The sequence below is a fragment of the Coccinella septempunctata genome, chromosome 1 (genome assembly GCF_907165205.1).
Source record: "Coccinella septempunctata chromosome 1, icCocSept1.1, whole genome shotgun sequence".
Taxonomy (NCBI): Eukaryota; Metazoa; Arthropoda; class Insecta; order Coleoptera; family Coccinellidae; genus Coccinella; species Coccinella septempunctata.
In genome coordinates, this window is record NC_058189.1 from 49,573,597 (window position 1) to 49,596,993 (window position 23,397).

Genomic DNA, 23,397 nt, shown 5'->3' on the forward strand with positions numbered 1-23,397 from the left:
ATGCCAGACCCCATCGTGCGCTCATCGTTCAGGAGTACTTTGAAGAGGCTGAAGTCTCTCAAATGGAATGGCCAGCAACAAGTCCAGATCTCAATCCGATTGAGCAGGTTTGGGACAACCTCAATAGAAGGCTGAGAAGTCCAGAAAATCATCCAGCTACTCTAAATGACTTAGGAATCCAACTCGGAGAAATCTGGGAAGGATTAGATCAGAACATTTTAAAATCACTCATTTTGAGTATGAACCGTCGTTGCCGAGCTGTAATTAACGCAAGGGGTGGAAATACCAAGTATTAAATCACTTATCAGCATTTCAATATTTTGAAAATTGTTCATTTCTCTTCTACAAATAAGATTCGGTGAAATCCTGAATTTTTCTTCCATTTAATGTGTCTTGTTTTGTTCAAAACCTTCCCGAGAGAACATAAAAAATAAGTTATAAAGTCAATGTAGAGTTTTTCATTAAAATTGAGATTTTCAGAATGTGCGTTAATTTTTTTGCGCAGTGTATTTGTACGATTCAAAGACTCACCCTGTATAGTTGAAAGTTTTTTTATCTTGCACAAATTTTTCTCTGATTTCCGAAATGTATCATATGTAACTATTCAAGTATTTGATGAGAAAAAATATGAACTTTTTTCTGCTTTCTGTTTCACTTTCGAATAATAAGGCAATAAGTGGGTAGGCGCTACCCTCGGCGCTACCATAATGACTGTTGAATATGCATTCATTTTTCATGGACTCGATACTCTGTGATCGGCATTACCGATTTTCGAACCACTTTGCCCGAGACTTTTCCTATGCATCTATTTCTACTTCAGCATTATTTAAAATGGCAGTTTCTCAATTTTTGTTCATAACTCAAAATCTAGAAATTATAGGCCAGTTCTGTTTTCAGATATGGATAAGTCAGAAGAAAAGAGCTAGAGAATAAGTCTATCGTTTTCTTCTAGCTGCTGTATAGCTCTCGAGATCCCCTCAGTACATAACGAATTTCGCCCACTCTGTATTTTATATTTCATCAATGAGATTATAGAGAATAATGATGGGATAAAAAGAGAGGACATTCAGAGTTAGAAACAAATCCAAAAGAAACGTATGGTCATGCCGTAACATTGGAATGTTGATATTCAGTTATAATATAAAGATTCTAGATCAAATACATGATGACCTCGGGAAACATTTGTCATCAAAACGCGCGGAAGTGAGTGTTATTTTCAACAATACGCCTTATTTTGTTGAATTTTCCATCATTATCCCATACGTGACAATAGCGTTCGCCTCTCAATTAGCATAATAAAAATTTTTATTGAATGATGAACGCATAAAATTATGTCCTAGTTTAAAGAACCGGAGTGGAAACTAGACATACCTAACACTCAAGTCATTAAATAATATCAACTGAAAATTTCCACATGATACTCGTTCGACGATTCGTCAGCCTTTTACCTACAAATAGTAAGAGATAAACATAAAATTACTCATACCTACGAAAAATGTCAATCGATGCTCTTGAACTTTATGCTTCACCTTGGTCTATTCGATTTCCATTTATGTAATGTTTACCCATTCAAATTTTCTTGGTTTGCAACATTTGTATTGCGCAACGCGGCGTTAGAATGGCGGATTTAATTTTTGTTCAACATTTCCAATATCCTCAGTTCGGAATAATGGAGTTTCGGCTATCGAGATTAGTAGGTTTATTCGATTATTTCCAAACATTTGTTACGAAATTGTTCGAGACGATTAAACATAGAAAAACTGGCACCCAAGAACTTAAATGAGTATTTCTGGATGGTAATGTACAGGGTGGGCAAATTTCGATGTTTTAGCACTACAGCTTTCAAACCAGAAGAGATAGACAAAATCTGATACCCCATTCTCGTTCTCTTTTTCTAAGAAACTAACAAGAGTAGTAGTCATTTTTGGCCACCTTCTTTTGTTTTCCAGTTATAAGCGAAAATTGGAAAAATGGCAATTTCGAAATAAATTTATATCTCCGCTAATACTGAAATTAAAACATTATACACGCACTTTTTTAAGTAGAATCCAGTGGCGTGCTTGTCTTTTTAGCAGGATTTTCAATTACGAAGCTATGACCCAAAGTTATGTTTTTTTAAATGAGAACACTAGATTTCTGTGCAATTTTCTGAAAGCTTAATTTTTACTGATTTCAAAAATATATAACATCATATGGTTTGTATCAATATAAATAATAGAAAATGGTCAAAAACCTTTTTTCTCAATATTTCTATGGTTTCAACTTTTGACGAGCACAGAAAAATAGAGTTTCCTATAACAAAAGCAGTCTCCTTCCGGCAATGTCATTCTTTCTATGATTGTCACCGATTTTCACAAAATTTTAATCTAGATAATATATTTCATAAATTTTTAAAATAATGAAAGGACTAATAGAAGGAGACTGTGGTAATCATAAGATGCTACATTTTTCTATTCTCATCAAAAGTGGAAACTATAGAAATATTAAGAAAAAAGGTTTTTGAACATTTTTTTATTTACATTGATACAAACCATATGATATATATCTTGGAAATCAGTAAAAATTAAGCTTTCAAAAAATTGCACAGAAATCTAGTGTTCCCTTTCAAAAAAACATAAGCTTGGGTCATGGCTTCATAATTAAAAATCCTGCTAAAAGAGCAAGGACGCCACTGGATTCTACTTAAAAAAGTGCCTGTGTAATGTTTTATTTTCAGAGCTCTATCATCAGTATTAGCGGAGATATAAATTTATTTCGAAATCGCCATTTTTCTAATTTTCGCTTATAACTGGAAAACAAAAGAAGGCGGCCAAAAATGACTACTACTCTTGTTAGTTTCTCAGAAAAAGAGAACGAGAATGGGGTATCAGATTTTGTCTATCTCCTCTGGTTTAAAAGCTGTAGTGCTAAAACATCGAAATTTGCCCAGCCTGTACAATCAGGAACATCGATAAAATCATCTGTAAGTATTCATAAAAATCACTGAAGGAGTCGTTTTTCTCTGAAAATACTTAAGGTAAGACAATAAAATTTTGTATAAAAGAATCGAGAAAAGAACCATCACGGATTGGTCCTACTAGTTTTTGAATCCAAAGAATTCGTTTTGGTGTAGAAAACTGAGAAGTCAAACGAAACGATCACATTTCCGAAAGTAATAATAATTGATATACTTAATGATTTTTATCGAATGGGGTTTACAGAATTAAACTAAGCAGAAAAGGAAGTTGGTCAGCTTAAAAATCGCTCCCTGTAGGACAAGAGATCGGAAAAAATACCCTGGGTCAGTTATACATACAAACCAAGGATTTTACTTTATAGCTGCTTAGTTTATTTATTAAATTTTTATTTTAATTTCAACAAGCTTTTTTTTCAATATTGATGGAATGGTAAATTTGGTCAATTCGTAAATAATCAACATGTCGTGTGAAATTTGCAGCGTATTATTTTCGTTCTCCAAAAATTCATAATTTAAAATACTGAACCAAAAACAAAAACAAACCGTTTAATTGTTCAAGAGAACTAGTTTTAAATTGATGGAAAAGATTACTACATCAATGATGAGTACTTCCTTGGTTATTTTGCATAATTTTTGCTCGTTTATTTACTGTTCATTTCGTTTTCTTTTTCGAAGAAGTTATGAAATTTGCCTTCAAATAATTCCTAGAATTCTGTATTCCAAGGTAATTTTGATATGTTTGGTACCACATTTAAGTGGTTTATTGGCAGTAATTGTTATTTTCATTACTATTGTGATGATCATTATCAGTTGAACAATAATTTCGATTACTACAGATAACAGATATGAGTCTGTTTGAAGTAGGTAATATTCTTGATGCTATCGGTAATCTCTCTATAATCGAGATTATAACTGGGAGAAATGCCATTTAGCAGAACACAACTTATATTGTAATTTTGGTATGGCGGTATAGATAAATAGGGGTCGATGTTTTTTAAATGCGACACCATATATTTTTCAATGCAGTTTTATAGTCGTTTCAAAGATATTCAGTTTTTTCGACTTCATTCTTGACATGGCCACATGGGACACCTTATATGTAAACATTTTTCACTTAGTAAGAGTTTCAGTTCATTTCGTGTGTCTATTGTGTAATCTTCTTCATCAAAGATAATATCATATTAGAAAGATAAATTGTCTGAAAGATTTAATTTCATGAAGAATACACATAAATTGAATCGAAACTAAAGTAAGCCGAATATATAAGAGTTATATTCTATTATAAGCACTCTTCTCTATATCTGTGAAATGGTGAATAATGTATATGATCCGAGATATGATCCGTTACGAGTATCACATAAAACATAAAATTACCGAAGAAAATATGTTTCAATATTTCGAATATCTTGAACATAAATCAAGATATAGATAGATATATAATATTTGAAACGCCCTGTAAGTCAAGAATTAATCAGGATATCTATGATCTACTTCCTGATATCTAATTATTTTGAAAGAAGGGACCGGGGTCCTTGAATCCAGAATTTCGAGCAGATTGAGCTGGAGAAAAACATACAGGGTGTTCCTAAATTGGAGGTACAAACGAAAAGATGGGATTCTTTGAGTAATTAAAAAAAAAAAGTTTCTTAAACATGGGACCGCCAATGATTCGTTTTCGAGGTACAGGGTGTTAAAGTTAGAATTTTTCAAGTTTTTCTTTTATAGTATCTACATTTCAAAAGGTATTCAACAGAAATTTGGCATAAACATTGTAATTGATAGTTCACACCATGTGACATGCCAATTTCGATAGCAAATCTACAGGGTAATACTTTTCTCTGTTTTCCTTCACAACTTTTTTTTAAGCCACTGTTAATTTGAAAAAATGTAAAACGAAGCTTTGTTGTTATACTAGATTTTATGGTCTCTTGTATAGTTTTGTCGTATCTGCTACCGATTTCGAGAAAAAAATTTCTCGATTCTCTCGAAATCCAAATTGTCATAAAAATCCAGTTATTAAGCTGTGGTGAATAAATTCATTGTTAGTTTTGACGCAAAAATTAAACAAGGTATTTCTATTAATGAAAATGTTTTCACAACTCGTTTTGATACCAATCCGGAAATTTAAACTTTACCACCATGTATCCCGAAAAAGAAACGCTGTATATTTCTGGTACTAAAATGGCGATTTTGCCGAGAGAAAGTAATATATCGACATATATACAGTGTGTCCCAAAACTAGTGAATCAAACGTCACACCACGATAGAGTAGATCAAATACTATCGAATAACACCAACATTAGTTGAGCGAAAATGTACCGTTTCTGAAAAAACCTAACCTAAAGTTTCCGATTTTCGAACTATTTTTTCAATCACAAAGCCAATTTGTGATTGCTATTAAGGATAGCGTTTTTATCCCATATTATCACCCCTATAGAGGGGGTTTATTCTGAGTAATAAAAATCATGTAGAAAAAACAATTGTTTTAATTTACATCGAGATTTACATTTACTTAGGTTATCGATTAAGTACTTAAAATAATTTCAATTGGGGGAGATAAAACAATAATCTTAGTTTAATATAATTTGAAATCGGCCCTGTGATTTTCACAAGCTGGCCCTGTGATTAAGAAAAATAGTTCGAAAATCGGCATCTTCAGGTATTTTAATAAAATTCTGATTCTTTTGGAAACGGTATATTTTCGTTGAACTAATGTTGGTGTCATTCGATAATATTTGGTCTACTCTATCGTGGTGTGACGTTTGATTCACTAGTTTCGGGACCCCCTGTATATTTTTTTGAAAAGCTAATTTTTTTGGATGATATGAGACCAACAAAAGAATGCAATCATATTTAAAACAACAAAGTTGTTTTTTTTTTCACCCTTAGTACAAGAGATAAAAAAAAGTTAAATATGGTATCGTATTTCCAATAAAAAAGTGCCTGTAGAAAGTTTTTACCGTTTTCAGATATTTTCGAAAATAAAGAAGTTACGGCACATTTTAGATATCGACAAAATATCAAAATTTGGTCATATCTTCAAGACAAATGAAGATATCGTGAAACGGTTTTCAGTTATGGACTTTTTACGAGAATCGAGACCAGGACTCCTTTCAACATTTTTACGTATCTAGTCTAGAAGTACCAGAAAAAGCCAAAATCAAGCAATTTGAGATACCCTGTACAGGATGGACAAAATTGGTGATACCTGAATTACAACGAGATAGAGGATTATGCATGGCACATTACGGTCGTCTTTTTTCGAGAAACTAATGATGCCATAAACTGCATTTCTCTATCTTCTTTTGTTTTCGAGTTCTAGGCCAAAATTGAAATTTCAACTTTGATTGTCATTATCTCCGTTTCTGTTTGAGCTAGGATGTTGAAATGGAAACATTATAGAGACACTTTTTTGGTAGCAATCCAGTGGCGTTCTAAGATTTTTTCCAACAGGTATATTTGCTGAGCAATAACATACTCATCATTTTAAACTACTCTTTTCATAAGAAAAAACATAACTTTATGTTATAGCTCAGCAAATAAACCTGTAGGAAAAAATCATAGTACGCCACTGGATTGATATCAAAAAAGTGTCTCTATAATGTCTTCATTTCAACATCCTAGCACAAACATAAACGGAGATAATCACAAAAGTTGAAATCACCCAAGTTTAAATTTTGGCTTATAACTCAAAAACAAAAGAAGATAGAAAAATGCAATTGATCTCTCAATAAACTTCTTAGGGTTTTCACTCCCAATCTCTGAAAAAAAATCAATTAAAAATGAAATCAACGATTTGCTCCTGCGTAAATTCTTGCACTAATTTGTCAGGAGCAAATTAACTAGAAAAAATTGTTGCCTGACAATGAACTGAAAATAAATAACGTTGAAATTATAATTCTAAGTGGTAACGTTTCGGAATCTATATCAGACTCCTTCATCAGACGAAAAATCTATTTTCGGAAATCTTCTGAATTGTGGCTTTTGTTTGACATTAATTGTCAAATTAGTGCAAGAATTTACGCAGGAGCAAATCGTTGATTTCATTTTTAATTGATTTTGTTTCACAGATCGGGAGTGAAAACCCTAAAAAGTTTATTGAGAAATGCAGAATCCTCCCAGATTAAATTTCAATCGATATTCCTCTATCTCGTTGGGTTAAAAAGTTGTAGTTTAGGTTTCACCAATTTTGCCTACCCTGTACACATTACAGGTGAGTAAGTATCGAACATAGCCTCTGCAGAGTTCAGTGGCATGCTGGTGCATCATTAACAATGTTGTTCTTGTCTCTGGGATGCCACATTTCCGAAACTAGTCGAGGCCGCCAAAAATTTCTGGTGAATTTTTTGTTCAGGGAACCAAAATAGGTGAGTTTCGCTCGGATAGGTTATCAAACCCGGCTTCATCGAGGAAGATAATCCCGATAAGGCCCGGATAACGGCAGAACACCAAACATAATAAAACCCACCTATAGTAACAGTTTGTTTGTTGACCGACTGCGGTCCAAGTTTCGAGATCCAACGCAAGAACCTGCAGGCCGATGCCTGCGGAGACTGTTTGCACGCCGGCGGTGTCTGCAAGACCGACAGCCCGTCGGAGCCGGGTAACGGCCTGTAGCGGCTGTAAGGCGACATCTAAAACAGTCGCAAAACTATCACATCACACAAACTGAGATCGTCACAGAACAAATCGAACGAGAACGCACAGTATAAATGATAACAGGTCGTTCGGCTTTTCCTTCTGGAAGGACCGCCGCCTCCGGGTTCGGTAAATCACTGAAATAGACCCGGTGCCGGTACGAGAACACGCGTTCACGTCGACTCCGTGTCACCTGTTGCTGCACTAGGTGAAAACGAGACTGCTGCCCCCTTGACGAGCGTGGACTGACTGCGCGCGGCTAGAGGAGCTGCCAACAGCTGAGCGTGGATAGCGGTACCGTAGGCCCTCTCGACTTCCACCGAGGACACCGCGTAACGTATGCGCAAAGTCACCTCGATTATGTTTACAGGTACAGGAGTATCGCAATATTGCGTATGCGACAGTTTTGCGTGCTGTATAATTGGGTCGATGTACAGAGTAGGCAAAATTCGTTGTCTACTGAGGGTATCTCGAGAACTATAAGAGCTAGAAGAAAACGGATGACACATTTCCGAAATCTTTTTCAGAAAAACAAAGAATGGTGAAAACCATAGCCTCCTACGGTTCTTCGTTTTTGAGTTATTAGCAAACATGAAAATTCGACGATGTCGAAAAGTTCTCATAACTTTTTTGTCTTTGAAGTTACAGATCTGAAACTTGAACCTTCTACAAACAAACGATTTTTTTCAATTAATAAAAAACAAATGAAAGTCTCTCCTAACCTGACACAACATAGAAGCATAAAGTTTATTATCATATCGAGGATTTCCACAAAATTGCGATTTTGTGGATATGCCCTTCTGGTACGAAACCCTCGAATTATCAATAATGAAAATGACCTGCCAACTTGACCGAACTAGTTTTTGAGTTTTTTTTTGAAGAAAAAAATTAAAGTAATCGCTATATCACTGAAATGGCGGACTGAAAAAATCTTCGACTACGCCCCTACATTCTACATTAAAAAGTGTTTGTAGAATGTATTATTTGTTTTTCGATATCACTGAAACTCTACGAAATAAAGTGTGTCATCTATTTGTAGGTCCTTCCTTTTTTTTTCAAGTAGGTACCAACTATTGAAATAACTTTTCAAGTATAAGGATTTCCAAAAAAAAATCCAGCTTTATTACCATTCAGACAGGATAACTTGTTTATTCAACTTCAATTTCGTTTTTTCAAAACCTCGAAACGATCGTCACATTGTCTTTGATAAATCAATATATCAGCAACCAATTATCGCACGGAAACTTGAATAAATTCCCTACAACGAGAACCGTTGTTTTGTAAAAAAAAAGTTTTTTATATTTTCCTCTAAAATGCGCCGTTTTCGAGTGAATTCGATATTTGACAATGGGGAATTCTCCTCAATTTGGGTTATCACTGCATATGCAAGTTTGAACTGAATAATTATGAGTTCCATTCATGATTTTTTTCAAATTCACCGCGGAAACTATTCAAAATCATCCTTCAAATATGGAGTTTTAAAATTTAAATCGCTTTGTGCGGAGTTTACGATTTGGCAACAGCGCATACAAGACAATTAAAAGAACAATGTCCCATCAGCTTGTTTATAAAATAACAGCTGTTGATCTACAGGCGCCTACTTACTGGCGAGCTTCAACTGCAACCGGCCATGAAAATCCCATAAAATTTTACGACCTTTCTCGTTCGTCCCAGACTTCATAGACAGCCATCTTTGTCTATCTCATCAAGATAATGTATTTGTTGTCCTTTATTATCAAGGCATATTTCAGTCGATGTTGCCAACTTTTGCAATTCTCACAAAACGCTTTAAACTTTAAATACCCATTTTTATTTTTCATTTTTAAGTGCTTAAAATAATTTTTTTGGGAAACGGTTGAAATGGTTATTTCAGAATGTGACGTTTCAAAGATATTTCATAAAAAATGCATCATTTTCGTCAGAAGGAGTATTCCCTTTTAAAAAATCAGTGGAATTCAAGATTGGGTACTTTGGCTCAGGCAACTCTGTTCATATGATCCATAGAATCAACTGAAACATAACACATTACAGATGTATATAGTATATGGAATTTTGTAGTCATTGTAGTGTTCTCTGTTTGTCAACTTTTCAAAGAAGAACATCTGAACGTTGAGAGAAAAATATAATTTATTTATTAATATGGAAGGTAATTTTCGAATCTGGTGAGTCTTGTACGAAATGGAATAAACAATAAACAAATAAATAACTAGATATTGCAGATGAACATCGGCTAAAATGGGTGGTTGCAAGCTGAATTCATTTTATTATTGTCGAAAATGAAATACAAATTGAGAGAAGAGTATTCAATATTTATTGCAAACAAAATTGCGGTAATTCATTTGCTCACTTCCTTGAGCAAATGGAATGGAAAAAGTGAGTTTATGCTCGTTTTTCTAATCACAGCCGTCTTCAAGGGTTTCCACAGGCGGATGTGTTCTAACATAGTAGCTTATAACCAAGGTAAAATGCTTGGAAAAGCTTCAGTGTCAGGATTCCAGCAGTGGCATAGCTCATAATGAAGACTAAAAATGGCTATATCTTTTTTATCCAGGCCGAATCGGAAAGAAAAAAAGTGTTTCTCTTGGTCTTGACCTCAAGAATCTACTATTAAAATATATGAACAATTCGAAGACTCACTCTGTATATGGAGAGAACTCAGTTTAAGGGAAGCTGTTGTCAATTTGTGCACGAGAAACGCTCTTTAAAACGTCATATTTGAAATACAAAGTGATTCACCACGATGACCTATTAGACGTTTATGGAGAACTAATCATAATTTTGTGCTTAAAATTTGCTTGCTGTTATTTTCGACAATGAACTTTCTCCCTAAAATATTTTCAGTCCTCTGCAACTTCCGGTTATACTGGAAAGAGCCTACTACTTTCTTATTTCATACGGCAACGCTTTATATTGGGATTTTCATGAAAAAAAAAAAGGTGAAAAGGTGAGATCACATTTTTTTCAATAAGCCTCGAACGCCGGTTCGAGGCTTTTTTCAGAAAAATCTTTACTTTAATTATTGTTAAGTCGTGAAAGAAGAATGTTGTGTTGCCTAGGTGGTCTGCTTCGGGGGTTTTTTCGACCCGAGAACTAGCGCCATACGGCTTTCGGCGAAAGCATACATCGCGACTTGCGTACGACATATAAGTCAATGTCGTCAGTTTGTTTACCACGAGAACGTGCTTCTAATAAATTCAGAAAAGTTATTAAAATTCATTGCTATTCTATCATCTAAAGTTGAGGAAGATTTGTTTCGCAAACTTCTCGTCACCATACGATTATTCATCTGTTTTCTTCGGTGAAGAAATATTCATCTGCTTTCTTCGGTCATCTGTTTGGACGGAAAATTTGAGGTTGAGCAACCAAAACCAAAGGTGAAGTGCCCTTGGAGCCTTGTGCAACCGGTGGAGTGATCGCCACGAAGCAAGTGCAGAGGAGGTTATCCCCTTTTTCCCTCCTGGAGCCAATTCTGCTACTGAGTTGAGTGGAGGATCACAGGACTTCATACGTCAACGTCGACTTCTGGGTGAGTGCCTTCATCTGATCGGTTGCTCAATTTTCGTAATTATTTTCATCTGAAATTGATCGTTGCAGTTGCCGATCATTTATTGGTGCCGAAACCCGGGAATCTTTAGATATTCAGTCTAATTTCATTCATCTGATTGCTTTCATTTCATATTTCATTGACGTTATTTCATTCGGAGAAATTAACAGTGCAATTCTTTATTTGTTTTTTTTTTTGTTATCGCTCATCATCTGTTTGTTATCTTCGCATCGTCTGTTCATTTCAGCGAAGTTTTCGGAATTCATTTAGCTACCGGGGTTGTTCAAGAAGTAAAATGCCGTCGATGGATAAATTGAAGGCTTTGATCAACGAATCCATCGTCAAGCGAGAAAATGCTTTCGCCGCGGCCTCTACTTTATTTAAATTAATTAAAGGGTTGACTAATGAGGCAGATGTGGCCAATATGTGTTTATCTGAGCTCTTTAAGATAGAGAAGGCCTTCAAAGAGGCTGATGAGTTGATTGTTAAACTCAACTCTCAGTTGGAGGAGCCAGAACGGGACGGATCGCCATCGAAATTCGCGGCATTTTTTGAGATTTGCCTGCAGATCCGCGCTGCCCACAGTCAGCTGACTGCGTCTACGTCGGTCGCAAAGACGGGTTCATCCTCCTCTGTTGACCTTCCGATTCCTCGGGTCGAGTTGCCATGTTTTCATGGTAAAATCGAAGAATGGCCCGGCTTCATCGCACTATTCGACGCTCTTGTGCATCAAAGCAACTCCCTGGCGCCTGTTCAAAAATTTCACCTGCTAACGTCTGCTCTCTCAGGTGAAGCGGCTTCTGTCATCTCCGGCTTTGAGCTAAATTCAGTCAATTATCCTCTGGCTTATCAGGCCCTTTACGCTCGGTACCAAAATCCCCGTCGGCTGGCTGACTTGTATGTGAACCAGATACTGGATTCGCGGCCGGCGTCTGTTTCTTCTTTATCCCAGTTGAAACAATTCGCCACCACGCATCAAAATGCCATCAACGCCCTCAAGGCATTGCCCATTCCAGATTTGGCTGATTATCTTCTGTTTTCTCTTGCCTTGCGCAACTTAGACGTACCATCTCGCCAGCTGTTCGAGGGGCAATTATCCTCTGATGACTTTCCTAACCTCACCCAATTGCTCGAATTCACCAATCGACAATTACGAGTGTTGGAAAGCACTTCCATCACTTCGTCCCGTGCGTCTGCGCCAAAGAGGCCGCCTAGACCTCAATCACCAGCGGGGTCAGCGTCTGCTCCTTCATCGTCTGGGCCCTCCTCTGCTGGTCCGTCCTCCCGTCGTCCTGCCTATGCAGGTGTGCGTCCTCCTACATCTTCTGGTTCGTCGTCAGTGTGTGTGTTCTGCTCGGCGAATCACTCAATTCGCCAGTGTCGTGAGTTCAAAGCCATGACCATCCATCAGCGAAGAGCTTTCGTGACTGAGAGGCGATTATGTAGAAATTGCATGTCATCGTTCCACGCCACTGCTGATTGTGGTTCGGATCAGTGCTGTCACACGTGCGGGGGGCGTCACCATACGATTCTTCATCTGGCACCTGTTGGCCCTACGCCCTCTCTTGGTACCCAAACGGAGGAGAAACCAACGAATCAGACTCCCTCTCAACCTTCTGGTTCGTCGGAGCCGCCAGCCCGTGCCTCCACCTCTCGAGGTAGTTCAGTGAGAGGCCGAAGGACTGGCCTGGGGGGGTCTCGCACGCCTCCTAAGGGGTCAAGTTCAGCATCTTCTGGAAGCGGTTCCGAATGACTGCGAATGCGGTCAGCTTGTGGTAACCACTTGTTCCCGTCTTCTCGTCTGTTCTCTTCTTGTCATCTGTTTTCCTCTGTACGGTCTGCCTTGCGTAAGAGTAATAGTCCTGACCACCTTATGCCTACCGCTTGGATCCGCTTAGATAACCAGCGGAATGTTGTATTCGGCCGAGCTCTTCTCGATTCCGGCTGCCAACACACCCTCATCACCCGAGCTTGGGCCACCAAGCTTCGTCTGCGCATTCACCCTGAAGTTGTTCAACTTCGCACCTTAAGTAACGCAGATCGGTTTCGTATCCAAGGGTACGCATACGTTAGCCTCTGTCACCAAGGGGACCCCCCCCATCTCATCATCAAGGCCTACGTCATTGACAGCCCCATAGATCCTCTCCCTGTCCAAGCGTTTAATGGCCGATGGCCCGAGTTTCAGCAATTCAACCTAGCTGACCCACTCTTCTATCTGCCTCGTATCATAGGGATGTTGATTGGATCGGATGTGCTCCCTCATCTTATTCTTCCTGGCACGATGTGCCCATCGTCTGAACTTCCGGGGGCATTGTCTACCACCTTAGGTTGGGTGCTTTATGGGCCCTATGCTCGCCATCGCAAGAAGACTAAACATGTTTCCTTCTCACCTGACACTGTCAACAGTCGCGCTCATCAGGGCTCTCGGCAGCGCGCCTCTCCCTCGTCTTCTGCAGGGTCATCATCTGCTGTACGTTCTCCGTCTTCTTCGCCGCCCAAATCCCCCGTTTCAGTGATCACCTATCAATCTTCCTCTGACAACACTAACTCTGACATAAAATCTCCTGCTGCTGCTGACCTTCAAACCATGGATATGACCCCCTGGCAGCCGTCGGACCAGGAACTTGTCAACATCGTTCGGCGCTTCTGGGAACTTGACAGGGTACCTGACGTGCTTCCGCTGACCCCAGCCGAGAGGGAGTGTGAGATGATGTACTGCGCTGATGTCACCCGTGACTCCAACGGAAGGTACACTGTCGGTTTGCCCTTGACGTCGTCTAGGCTGGGCACCTCCGTCAACGTGGCAACTAGACAATTTATTCGGCTCGAACATCGTCTGGATAATAACCCTACCCTTCGTGTCGCTTATCATGAGTTCATGCGAGATTATCTCGAGAGTGGCCATATGGAATTGGTCCCTGAGTCTTCTGATTGTCCGCGATATGAGCCATATTATATCCCTCACCATCCCGTACATCGTCCCGATGATCCTCCTGATAAAATTCGTGTAGTCTTCAATGCCTCTTGTGCATCCGCTAATGGCAAATCACTCAACGATCTTCTGCTGACAGGTCCGAAGCTGCAAGCGGACATTTCCACCCTCCTGCTTCGCTTTCGTCTATATCGCTTTGTCTTCACCGCCGACATTAGGCAGATGTACCGACAGATCCTGATACTCCCTGAGCAAAGGGACTATCAACGTATAGTCTGGCGTTTTAGCAAACACGAACCTCTCCAATATTATCGTCTGAACACCGTCACGTATGGAGTTTCTTCTGCTCCCTTCATAGCACTTAGGACCCTTCGACAACTGGCTTCGGATGACGGACCCAAGTTTCCTGCTGCTAGGCAAGTATTGCTGGATGAAATTTATGTTGATGACATCTTGACAGGCTGTTCATCCGAGGCTGAAGCTCTCGAGTTGCGACAGCAAGTGCAGGATCTGCTCAAGGCGGGCGGTTTCGAGCTACGCAAATGGGCTACTAATCATCTTCCTCTGCTAGACGGTGTTCCGGCCGACCATTGTAGAGAATCCTCGTCCACTGACCCCCTTCTTCTCGATCGTGAACCAGGTCTCAAGATTCTGGGGCTTGGGTGGAACCCTTCATCTGATCACTTCTTCTATTCTGTTCGGTCGACTTCAACGGCAATCACCAAGCGAACTGTGCTGAGTCAGATGGCTAAAATCTTCGACCCTCTGGGATGGTTAACTCCTGTTACCTTCTATGCTAAAATCTTCTTCCGTCAGCTCTGCCTACTCCATCTGGAGTGGGACCAACCTCTTTCGAATGAGGTTCAGCGCCCATGGTTGCAATTTCAGTCCCAGCTCCCCACTTTGTCAGAGCTTCACATACCACGATTCATCCCTGACGTTTCTTCTTCTACGCATCGGTTGGTTGGCTTCTGTGATGCTTCTGAATCAGGCTACGCTGCGGTCGTTTATCTCCGCACTTTTGCATCGTCTGGTCACTGCCAGGTGTCTCTTCTAGCGGCCAAATCAAAAATTGCTCCTTGCAAGGCTATAACTCTACCTCGTTTGGAGCTGTGCGGTGCTCATCTTCTCGCAAAGCTTATGCATCACCTGTCCACTCGCGTGTTGCAGCATCTCGGCGCTGAGTGCATGGCCTTCTGTGACTCTTCTGTGGCCTTGTCGTGGATCCGCGGCGAGAGTCACAGGTGGAAGACATTTGTCGGCAATCGGGTTGCTGAAATCCAAGATCTCATTCCCTCTGACTGCTGGAGACATGTAGTGTCTGAGGACAACCCAGCTGATTGTGCCTCTCGAGGATTGATGCCTGCAGACATTCATCATCACCCATTGTGGTGGCGGGGTCCTCACTGGTTGTCTTTCGACTCATCCTTATGGCCCTTTTCCTCTGTTGATTCATCTCAAACTGATCGAGTAGACGAAGAAGCCAAGCCGATCTCCGCTTTGATGGTAGCGGCTATCTTCGATGAACCCACCATGATTGACCGCTTTTCCTCGTATCTTCGACTCAAGCGGGTCACCGCCTTTTGTCGAAGATTCATAATGAATACTCGTGGTACATCATTCCCTCGGTCAGGTTTTCTTTCCTCTGTTGAGCTCCAGGAGGCGGAAGCCTGCTTAATACGTCTGGTCCAATCTGTTTATTTCGCCGAGGAGTTGTCTGAGCTTCGAAAGCCATCTTCTCGTCTTCGGCTCATCATGAAGCTTCACCTTTTTTGTGACGAGCATGGACTTATTCGTGTTGGAGGCCGCCTGTCAGCGGCCTTGTTGCCGTATAGACACAAACACCCTGTTCTTCTGCCAAAGAATAGCCATCTCACTCATCTGATTATCGATGATGCCCATTATCGTCTCCTGCACGCCGGCGCTTTAGCTACTCATTCATATATTCGTCGCCGGTACTGGATTCTGGACGGACGTAATGTAGTACGCAATCGACTGCGCAGGTGCAATCGATGCTTCTCGTGCAAACCTCGTCCCCTGGTACAACCAATGGGCAATCTGCCCCCCTCTGCTATGGCCTTTCTTACCACTGGTGTCGACTACGCCGGACCCTTTTACGTCACGAGTGCCCGACTACGTGGGGCTGTCAGCACGAAGGCATACCTGGTTGTTTTCATCTGCTTCACCACCAAGGCAGTTCACCTAGAATTGGCATCTGAGCTGTCCACTCCAGCGTTCATCGCTGCTTATCGGCGGTTCGTTGCGCGCCGCGGTCACCCTTCCGTCATCTTTTCCGACAACGGGACCAACTTCGTTGGAGCTCATAACTACCTTCGTGACCTTGGTCGCTTATTGTCAGCTCCACAACATCAGCAGAGTCTTTGTGATGCTGCCTCGTCGTCTGGAACCGATTGGCGATTTATACCCCCTTCCAGTCCTCACTTTGGCGGCCTTTGGGAGGCCGCTGTGAAATCTGCTAAGCATCATCTCACTCGCGTTATCGGCGAGCAGAAACTCACTTACGAGGAATTTCTCACCGTCTGTACACAGGTTGAGGCTATTCTCAACTCCCGTCCTCTGTATCTTCCCTCATCTGACCCTTCGGATTTTGAGGCCCTCACACCGGGGCATTTCTTGATTTTCCGCCCCCTCAACGCTCCTCCTGACCATGATGTCAGTTCCGTGTCGGTGAATCGCTTATCTCGTTGGCAGCTAGTCCAGCGATTCCAGCAGGATTTTTGGAAGCGCTGGCGTCAGGAATACTTGCATACCTTGCAGCAACGTCATAAGTGGTTGCAGCCGTCTACCCCTATCCTTCCGGGCACTGTGGTCATCATTCGAGATGATGGTCTTCCTCCTCTGAAGTGGAGTATCGGCCGTATATCATCTGTTTTTCCCGGAGCTGACTCCACAACTCGTGTGGCTGATGTTGCCACCCCTTCTGGGACAATTCGGCGACCAATCGTCAAGCTGTGTCCTCTTCCAAGTCAGTAGATGACTTTCTTCTTTCGTCTGTTCACTCCTTTCAGTTGGTCTTACTGAAGGGATCCTTCAGGGCGGGCGGCATGTTAAGTCGTGAAAGAAGAATGTTGTGTTGCCTAGGTGGTCTGCTTCGGGGGTTTTTTCGACCCGAGAACTAGCGCCATACGGCTTTCGGCGAAAGCATACATCGCGACTTGCGTACGACATATAAGTCAATGTCGTCAGTTTGTTTACCACGAGAACGTGCTTCTAATAAATTCAGAAAAGTTATTAAAATTCATTGCTATTCTATCATCTAAAGTTGAGGAAGATTTGTTTCGCAAACTTCTCGTCACCATACGATTATTCATCTGTTTTCTTCGGTGAAGAAATATTCATCTGCTTTCTTCGGTCATCTGTTTGGACGGAAAATTTGAGGTTGAGCAACCAAAACCAAAGGTGAAGTGCCCTTGGAGCCTTGTGCAACCGGTGGAGTGATCGCCACGAAGCAAGTGCAGAGGAGGTTATCCCCTTTTTCCCTCCTGGAGCCAATTCTGCTACTGAGTTGAGTGGAGGATCACAGGACTTCATACGTCAACGTCGACTTCTGGGTGAGTGCCTTCATCTGATCGGTTGCTCAATTTTCGTAATTATTTTCATCTGAAATTGATCGTTGCAGTTGCCGATCATTTAATTATGCCGATATGCAGTATTTTATCACTGTTTGTTGTTTGAACCGAAAATAAACATGGTGTTCATGAGAAGATTATCAGGTTGGGCAAATCAAAACTGAAGATTTCAAATTACAACCTATATTTATTATTATTTCAGTCGATTTTACGTGAAAAAGAGAAGATACCTGAATGAATCCTATATCTGAATTGGAAATTTTCAGAATTTTCAAGGAAAAACTCAAAGATATTAGTCTGTGAATTCCGGGAACCACAGAAGGAAAATGAAATTCAATGTTCCGATAAATAATTTTGACACCTGTTGTTGGTTGGGATTTTTAAGAATCCAAAAACAATTTATAAAATATGGTGATATTTTCGAATGTAAACTGAACCGGTAACCCTGAATTTTTCCACTGAAGATAGAACGTCCAGAAATAACAATGTAAAAATTTGCATCAGATGCTTAGAGGTTTTTTGAATGTGTTCAACACCAGAGGCCTCACAAAACGTACCTACCTCAAATTTTTCGAAACAGGTTTAATTATTATAATATGAGAAATGATCGGGAATGACACGCTGTATATAGGTCAACAGAACCTCGATTAAGGGTATGTATTTATACCTAATCAATAAGCCGTGATACATACAAAGGTCGAATAATATTGATCAGAAAGTGACATGCAAATGAATCTTTCATATAACCAGCGGTTTACATTTTACCAAGCCTAAATGGGTTTCGAAACTTGTGTCCAACGTTGACTGTAACATCCCTGACACTTCGATTTGTTTATCTAACCAACCAACATGTCCCAATAACAAACTCATTAAAGCATAACTAGTGGGTGTCAGCAGTTTCGTCTATAACTGTCCGATCGTAGTTGTGTCTTCCTCAAGGCCCCAATAAATTAATTCACAGGAGCCATTTATAGCAAAATATGAAGCGATCAATACACAATCAACAACTGAACTAATTATTACATTGCAGTGCGCCCTGGGGGAGTTATACTTCAACAATATTCAGAACCGTCTTGGCTCAATTCACCGAGTGAAATGAAATTTACTTGAACAAACTGCTATCAGTATACAGGGTGATTCCTTACTATCGGGACATAGGCTAAGGGCAGATTGTTTGGACCAATATATGGCGATAGGACCAAATATACCTCAATAAAATATTGCTGTGGAAAAATAAAGAGGGCGTTAAAGTTGAATTTTTTTTTTCGTTTTTTGCTAATACATAATTTCACTGTATATTTTTTCATCCGTTTTTAAGAAAAACAATTGAACAGTTCAGAGCATCGGAAGGGGATTTGAAGTAACGATTTATTTATTTAATTTATTTATTTCGACGATAAAGCATAATTAAAAACAATGTAACATAAAAAGAATAAACTTAAATTAAATGTTCTACATGGCCTCCTCCGACTTCTATGCCTTTTCTAATTCTTTTCATAAAGGACTTTCGAACTTCGAAGAAAATATTATTTTGTCCCCTTATAAAAAATTCAACTTTAACGCCCTCTATCTTTCTTCACAGCAAAATTGAGGTATATTTGGTCCTATCGCCATATTTTGGTCTACACAATCTACCCTTAGCCTATGTCCCAATAGTTATGAATCACCCTGTATAAGTTTTTTGTTAGGTTATGTCTTATCATTTGTTCTGGTATGAAGTAAAATCGAAAAAATATACCAGCATTTCCTTGATTATCATCATGGTTGCCAGTTATGGCGCAAATTGATAATAAATCAACGTCAACCGATATTACTAACAGTAATTCCACATCTGAACGATTCCTAAAAAATGTAATTAGATTTCAATGGTGTTCTATATGCGAGCAAGAAAGGCTCGACAGAGTCTTGGAACAGTTATAATTGTACTCTAATTGCAAAGAATACTGTGACTTGAATCGCTCAACCCGTAATTGGGACAGTTTTTATACAATTAAAATTGTATTCGGTGAAGTCGATTCTTAACGACTTGGAAAAAATCACAAGCAGAAAAATTGGTGAGGGAGTTCAGCAAAATCGACATGCAGGAAGTTTTTTTTTTATTACAATGTATACAGGATGAGGCAAATAGATACCGACCAACTGCGAATTCATATTCTTTGCCTGGTTTCGAGATAAAAAACTTCAGCTCCATGAAAAAAGAATGTACCATAAACTAGAATAATGTCGACGAGTTCGATATTCAAATAAATTGAGGCATAATTTGACTCAGGAAAGGAAAAAACCAAAACAATTGACGAGTCGTATGACCGTACCGTTCAAATCAACGTACCTACTGAACCCTTTAAGAATCATCTGATCTAACCAGGGGGTGATAGCTCCGCCATCTCTAATGTTTTATATACGATTTTTTGGTGAAATGATAATAATTTATTTTGAGTTGTACCACCTGTCAAAAGCAACCTCGCCTTTTTTAAGACACCCTATATAATAAATACGAATCACCAATGAAATATTACAAATTCAGAAAACATTATATGTATCTGAAAAAAGTCGGAGAGAAGAAAATTCTAGTTTCGCGATCAAAAATATTCGAAATAAAAGGCGTTCAGAAAAGAAAAACTCTCAAGTCAAGTAGGCTATCGAATTTAAAAAGGTAATATTCTGTGCTTCAACGTGCTTAGACGGCTTAGCTGCTAATACATCATTATGTGTTGTTTTCCAAATTCGTTACAAAATGAAGACGCTTTTGGACCTCTCCGTTCATATATCGAAAATTATGCTTAACATTTATGCCACTGATGTGTCCTCAGATGTGTCTCAGAGCGAGCAAATTGATTCCAACGTTTTCAACAAATGTCGGCCCTTTCGCTCTATGGGGGTCTATCATAGCCCACAAAGAACTAAATTCCACTATCCAATACCACTTTTCAAATAAAATTATAAAGCAGGTTTATATCTTTCGTATGTCCTCTAAAATCAGCTTGAGCAAACTGAATGAATCATGTCTTACACCATCTTCAGCAGTGAATAAACAGGGTGACCATCAGGAATACGCGCATATTTGAACAAAGAATACAACTTTATTTTTTCATCAAAAATTTATTGGCAAATTTATACATATGCCAGAAGCCGTGTCATTTGAGCTACAGGAGATATATTGCAAAAATAACATCTCCCAGATTATGTCTATATGAAGTCTTCTGATAAAGTCAGACCACACTCATTCCAGTGTTTCTTCATTGATTTGCTGCACTTTTCTCTATAATGCTGTTTTCAGCTATTAGCAGGAACGCGATTTTTGAAAATACACTCTATCCTCCTTTCAAAATCCTTCTTACCGTTTCTCTATTGAGGCGTAACGCCTGTACATGTCGACTAGCTGAAGGTCCAGGGCTGTTGCTATTAGTCCAAAAAAGTACAGCTGCTCGAACTCTCAACAGTCTGTGAAGTTCTCACTGTTCATTGAGGCCCCATAGAGATATTTTTAGAACTATGCTACTTGTTCTCGCAGCTTTCGAATCCACTTCAAAATATTTTCCTGCTGGTAACAGCCCCATGCCGACCACGTCTCCATTGACATTAAAATGGCAGAGAAAAGAAAGGCCTGCCCCCTCCACTCCACAGCTGAGTACAGCCTCTGTCAAAATGGGTATAGTTCCAGGTGTCACACTGTATAAGTATTTTCGTCTTCTTTAAAACAGAGTCATCCACAATATCCAGTTTATAAAGGAGCCTGAAAGTATGCTGAAGCTATAACAGATTTCAAAACTTCCTAGAAAGTTCTAGTAAGTTTGCTACGTCTAATGACCGGCCACTGATAATCCTACGCCACTATTCAAGAACCCTGAATTCCATCCATTAGTGCATTCCTTCACCATCAAGTTGGAATCACCAATAGTTAATTCTGAACTAATTTGCGCATTGTTGGTTATAGCATCTGCAACCACACTGACCTTGAACCAATATAAGCTGCATTTTGTTACCTATATTTCCCTAATTGAGAAAGGGTGATTGCGCACTAGCGCTGAGTCAAATCTGCATTGCATCAAAACTGTCCAAACGGATTTTAAACATTTGAATGACCTTCCCATCTTTCCAATTTCTTTCGAAGAGCGAATGGCGAAAACCTCCGTTTGAAAAATGGTCGCTCATTTTTCAAAACTAACGTAGCCCCAAGAACACGGCTCCAGATTCTCTCTTTCCACTTTCCATTCATTGGTAATCCACCATGGTCGTCCTCATATGTAATGATTTTTGTATAATTTATTTCATATTTTCATATTATCGTGATTCTCCATAGGTACCGAAGTACCCCTTTCAATGCTTGACCTGAGATATTTGCGATAAACTCAAAATATGTCCTGTCCTGGGGTACTTTTTTGAGTGAATCAATTTTTTGTGGGCATAATTTCATAATACGTCGTTTGTTTTAGGACATCTCAGATTATTTTACAACCTATCTAAATGAAGATAAGTTTCACCCTGTGTTTTAATACATTCAACCCTTTTTCTTATCGATTACTGTTATGACAGTATCCAGTATCCAGTCGATACAGATTATTGATGGCTTTCAAAGATAGAGGACTGTGTCCTGAATCATGGTGCAATTCAACTGGTATCATGGCTTCTCCCATTGAGAACTCAATTTTTATTGTTAATGATGAAAATTTATTACATTTTGGTGTAAGTGACATTGACCAAGTTGCCAAGCAAACAATAGGAGGGTAGAGAAATGATCACTATAATATGTGTTAGTATCATAACCATGACCACCCCTTCAACAAACAGCTTGAAGAACTTGCATCTTCAAGTTAACAGGTGGCATTTATCATTCAGATACAATTCATACCTGTTATGTAAGTCCAGTTTGGAAGAGACACAAGCGTAACATTTAACTTCCTCTGTCGAATGAAAAAGTTTTTTCCACTGTATATACTAACATTTTTGTATATACCTCTCAATGTGTTGGTTAGGTTGTCCTACATGTGTACTCAAAATTGATAGTCTATCATAACCAACCGAAATGGAAAATAAATATTTCAAGGCCTTGACCCATTTATTTATGAATAGAAAGTAGAAACCCTTCTTGATTTCGATAGAACTCACCTTCTGGATTTAACGGGGTAATGGTGGTGGTTGAAGTAGGAGCCAGTGCAAGAAATCCGGGGCGAGACAAGCCCCATCCAACACTCCTAGGGTTTAAAGACCCTAAGATGCAAGAGCCAAGCAATAACCTGAAAATTGAGGGATAAATCACCTATTCGAAAGAACCCAGCTGGTAGAACTGCATTATGAAGAAGAGAGTATAATGATAATGAAGCAGTGATTAAACAAATGAGGATCTTTTGATTAGGAACGGGGAAGAACGCTTGAAACCAGAGTGTACCCCAAAAATACTCACTTTTAGTAGCAATTTCTAGTAGTCTGAAATGCTAGGTATAAAATGGAAATGATAAATCGGTTATATATTTCAGTTGTATGTAAACAACAAAAACCAATCACAGCACAATATCGTTATTTCCACACTTTCCACGAACGCGCAAAGTACAATGAACTAGCACTTTAAATCCTGATAATACTATGGGCGAAATAGACAAAAAGTTGATGTTTTACTTGAGATCCTATTATAATAAATCGAAAATTCAGCCAATATAAGCCTATTCTTGACAATATTGACTGAATTTCGTGGCTGGCGCACAATCGTATTCTAGGTTCTAGGGCAAAAATTTGACATGAC

The 23,397-nt window shown here is 39.3% G+C and overlaps 3 protein-coding genes across 4 annotated transcripts in view; 2 read left to right on the forward strand and 1 right to left on the reverse strand.

Moving 5' to 3' along the window:
* The window catches only part of LOC123322947 (serine/threonine-protein kinase tricornered), a 208,491-nt gene extending 185,123 nt beyond the window's left edge, over positions 1-23,368 (reverse strand). Inside the window, exons 1-2 of one of the 2 annotated variants that reach the window (XM_044911045.1) lie at positions 23,062-23,368; positions 22,767-22,894 (exon numbers count right to left, since the gene is read on the reverse strand). Coding sequence is in view for 1 of the 2 variants with exons in the window: in XM_044911038.1 (XP_044766973.1) it covers positions 7,425-7,590 (166 nt within the window). In the remaining variant the exon portion in view is untranslated. Of the gene's footprint in view, positions 1-7,424; positions 7,888-22,766; positions 22,895-23,061 lie in introns of those variants that run through there. The other variant, XM_044911038.1, reaches the window with a different exon arrangement.
* LOC123307112 lies at positions 11,434-12,891 on the forward strand. The gene has a single exon (XM_044889332.1). It carries the CDS (start codon positions 11,434-11,436, stop codon positions 12,889-12,891), a length of 1,458 nt encoding a protein of 485 aa, XP_044745267.1.
* LOC123307121 lies at positions 14,293-17,064 on the forward strand. The gene has a single exon (XM_044889340.1). The coding sequence runs from the start codon at positions 14,293-14,295 to the stop codon at positions 17,062-17,064; it is 2,772 nt and encodes a 923-aa protein (XP_044745275.1).
* Positions 23,369-23,397: the final 29 nt, after the last annotated feature.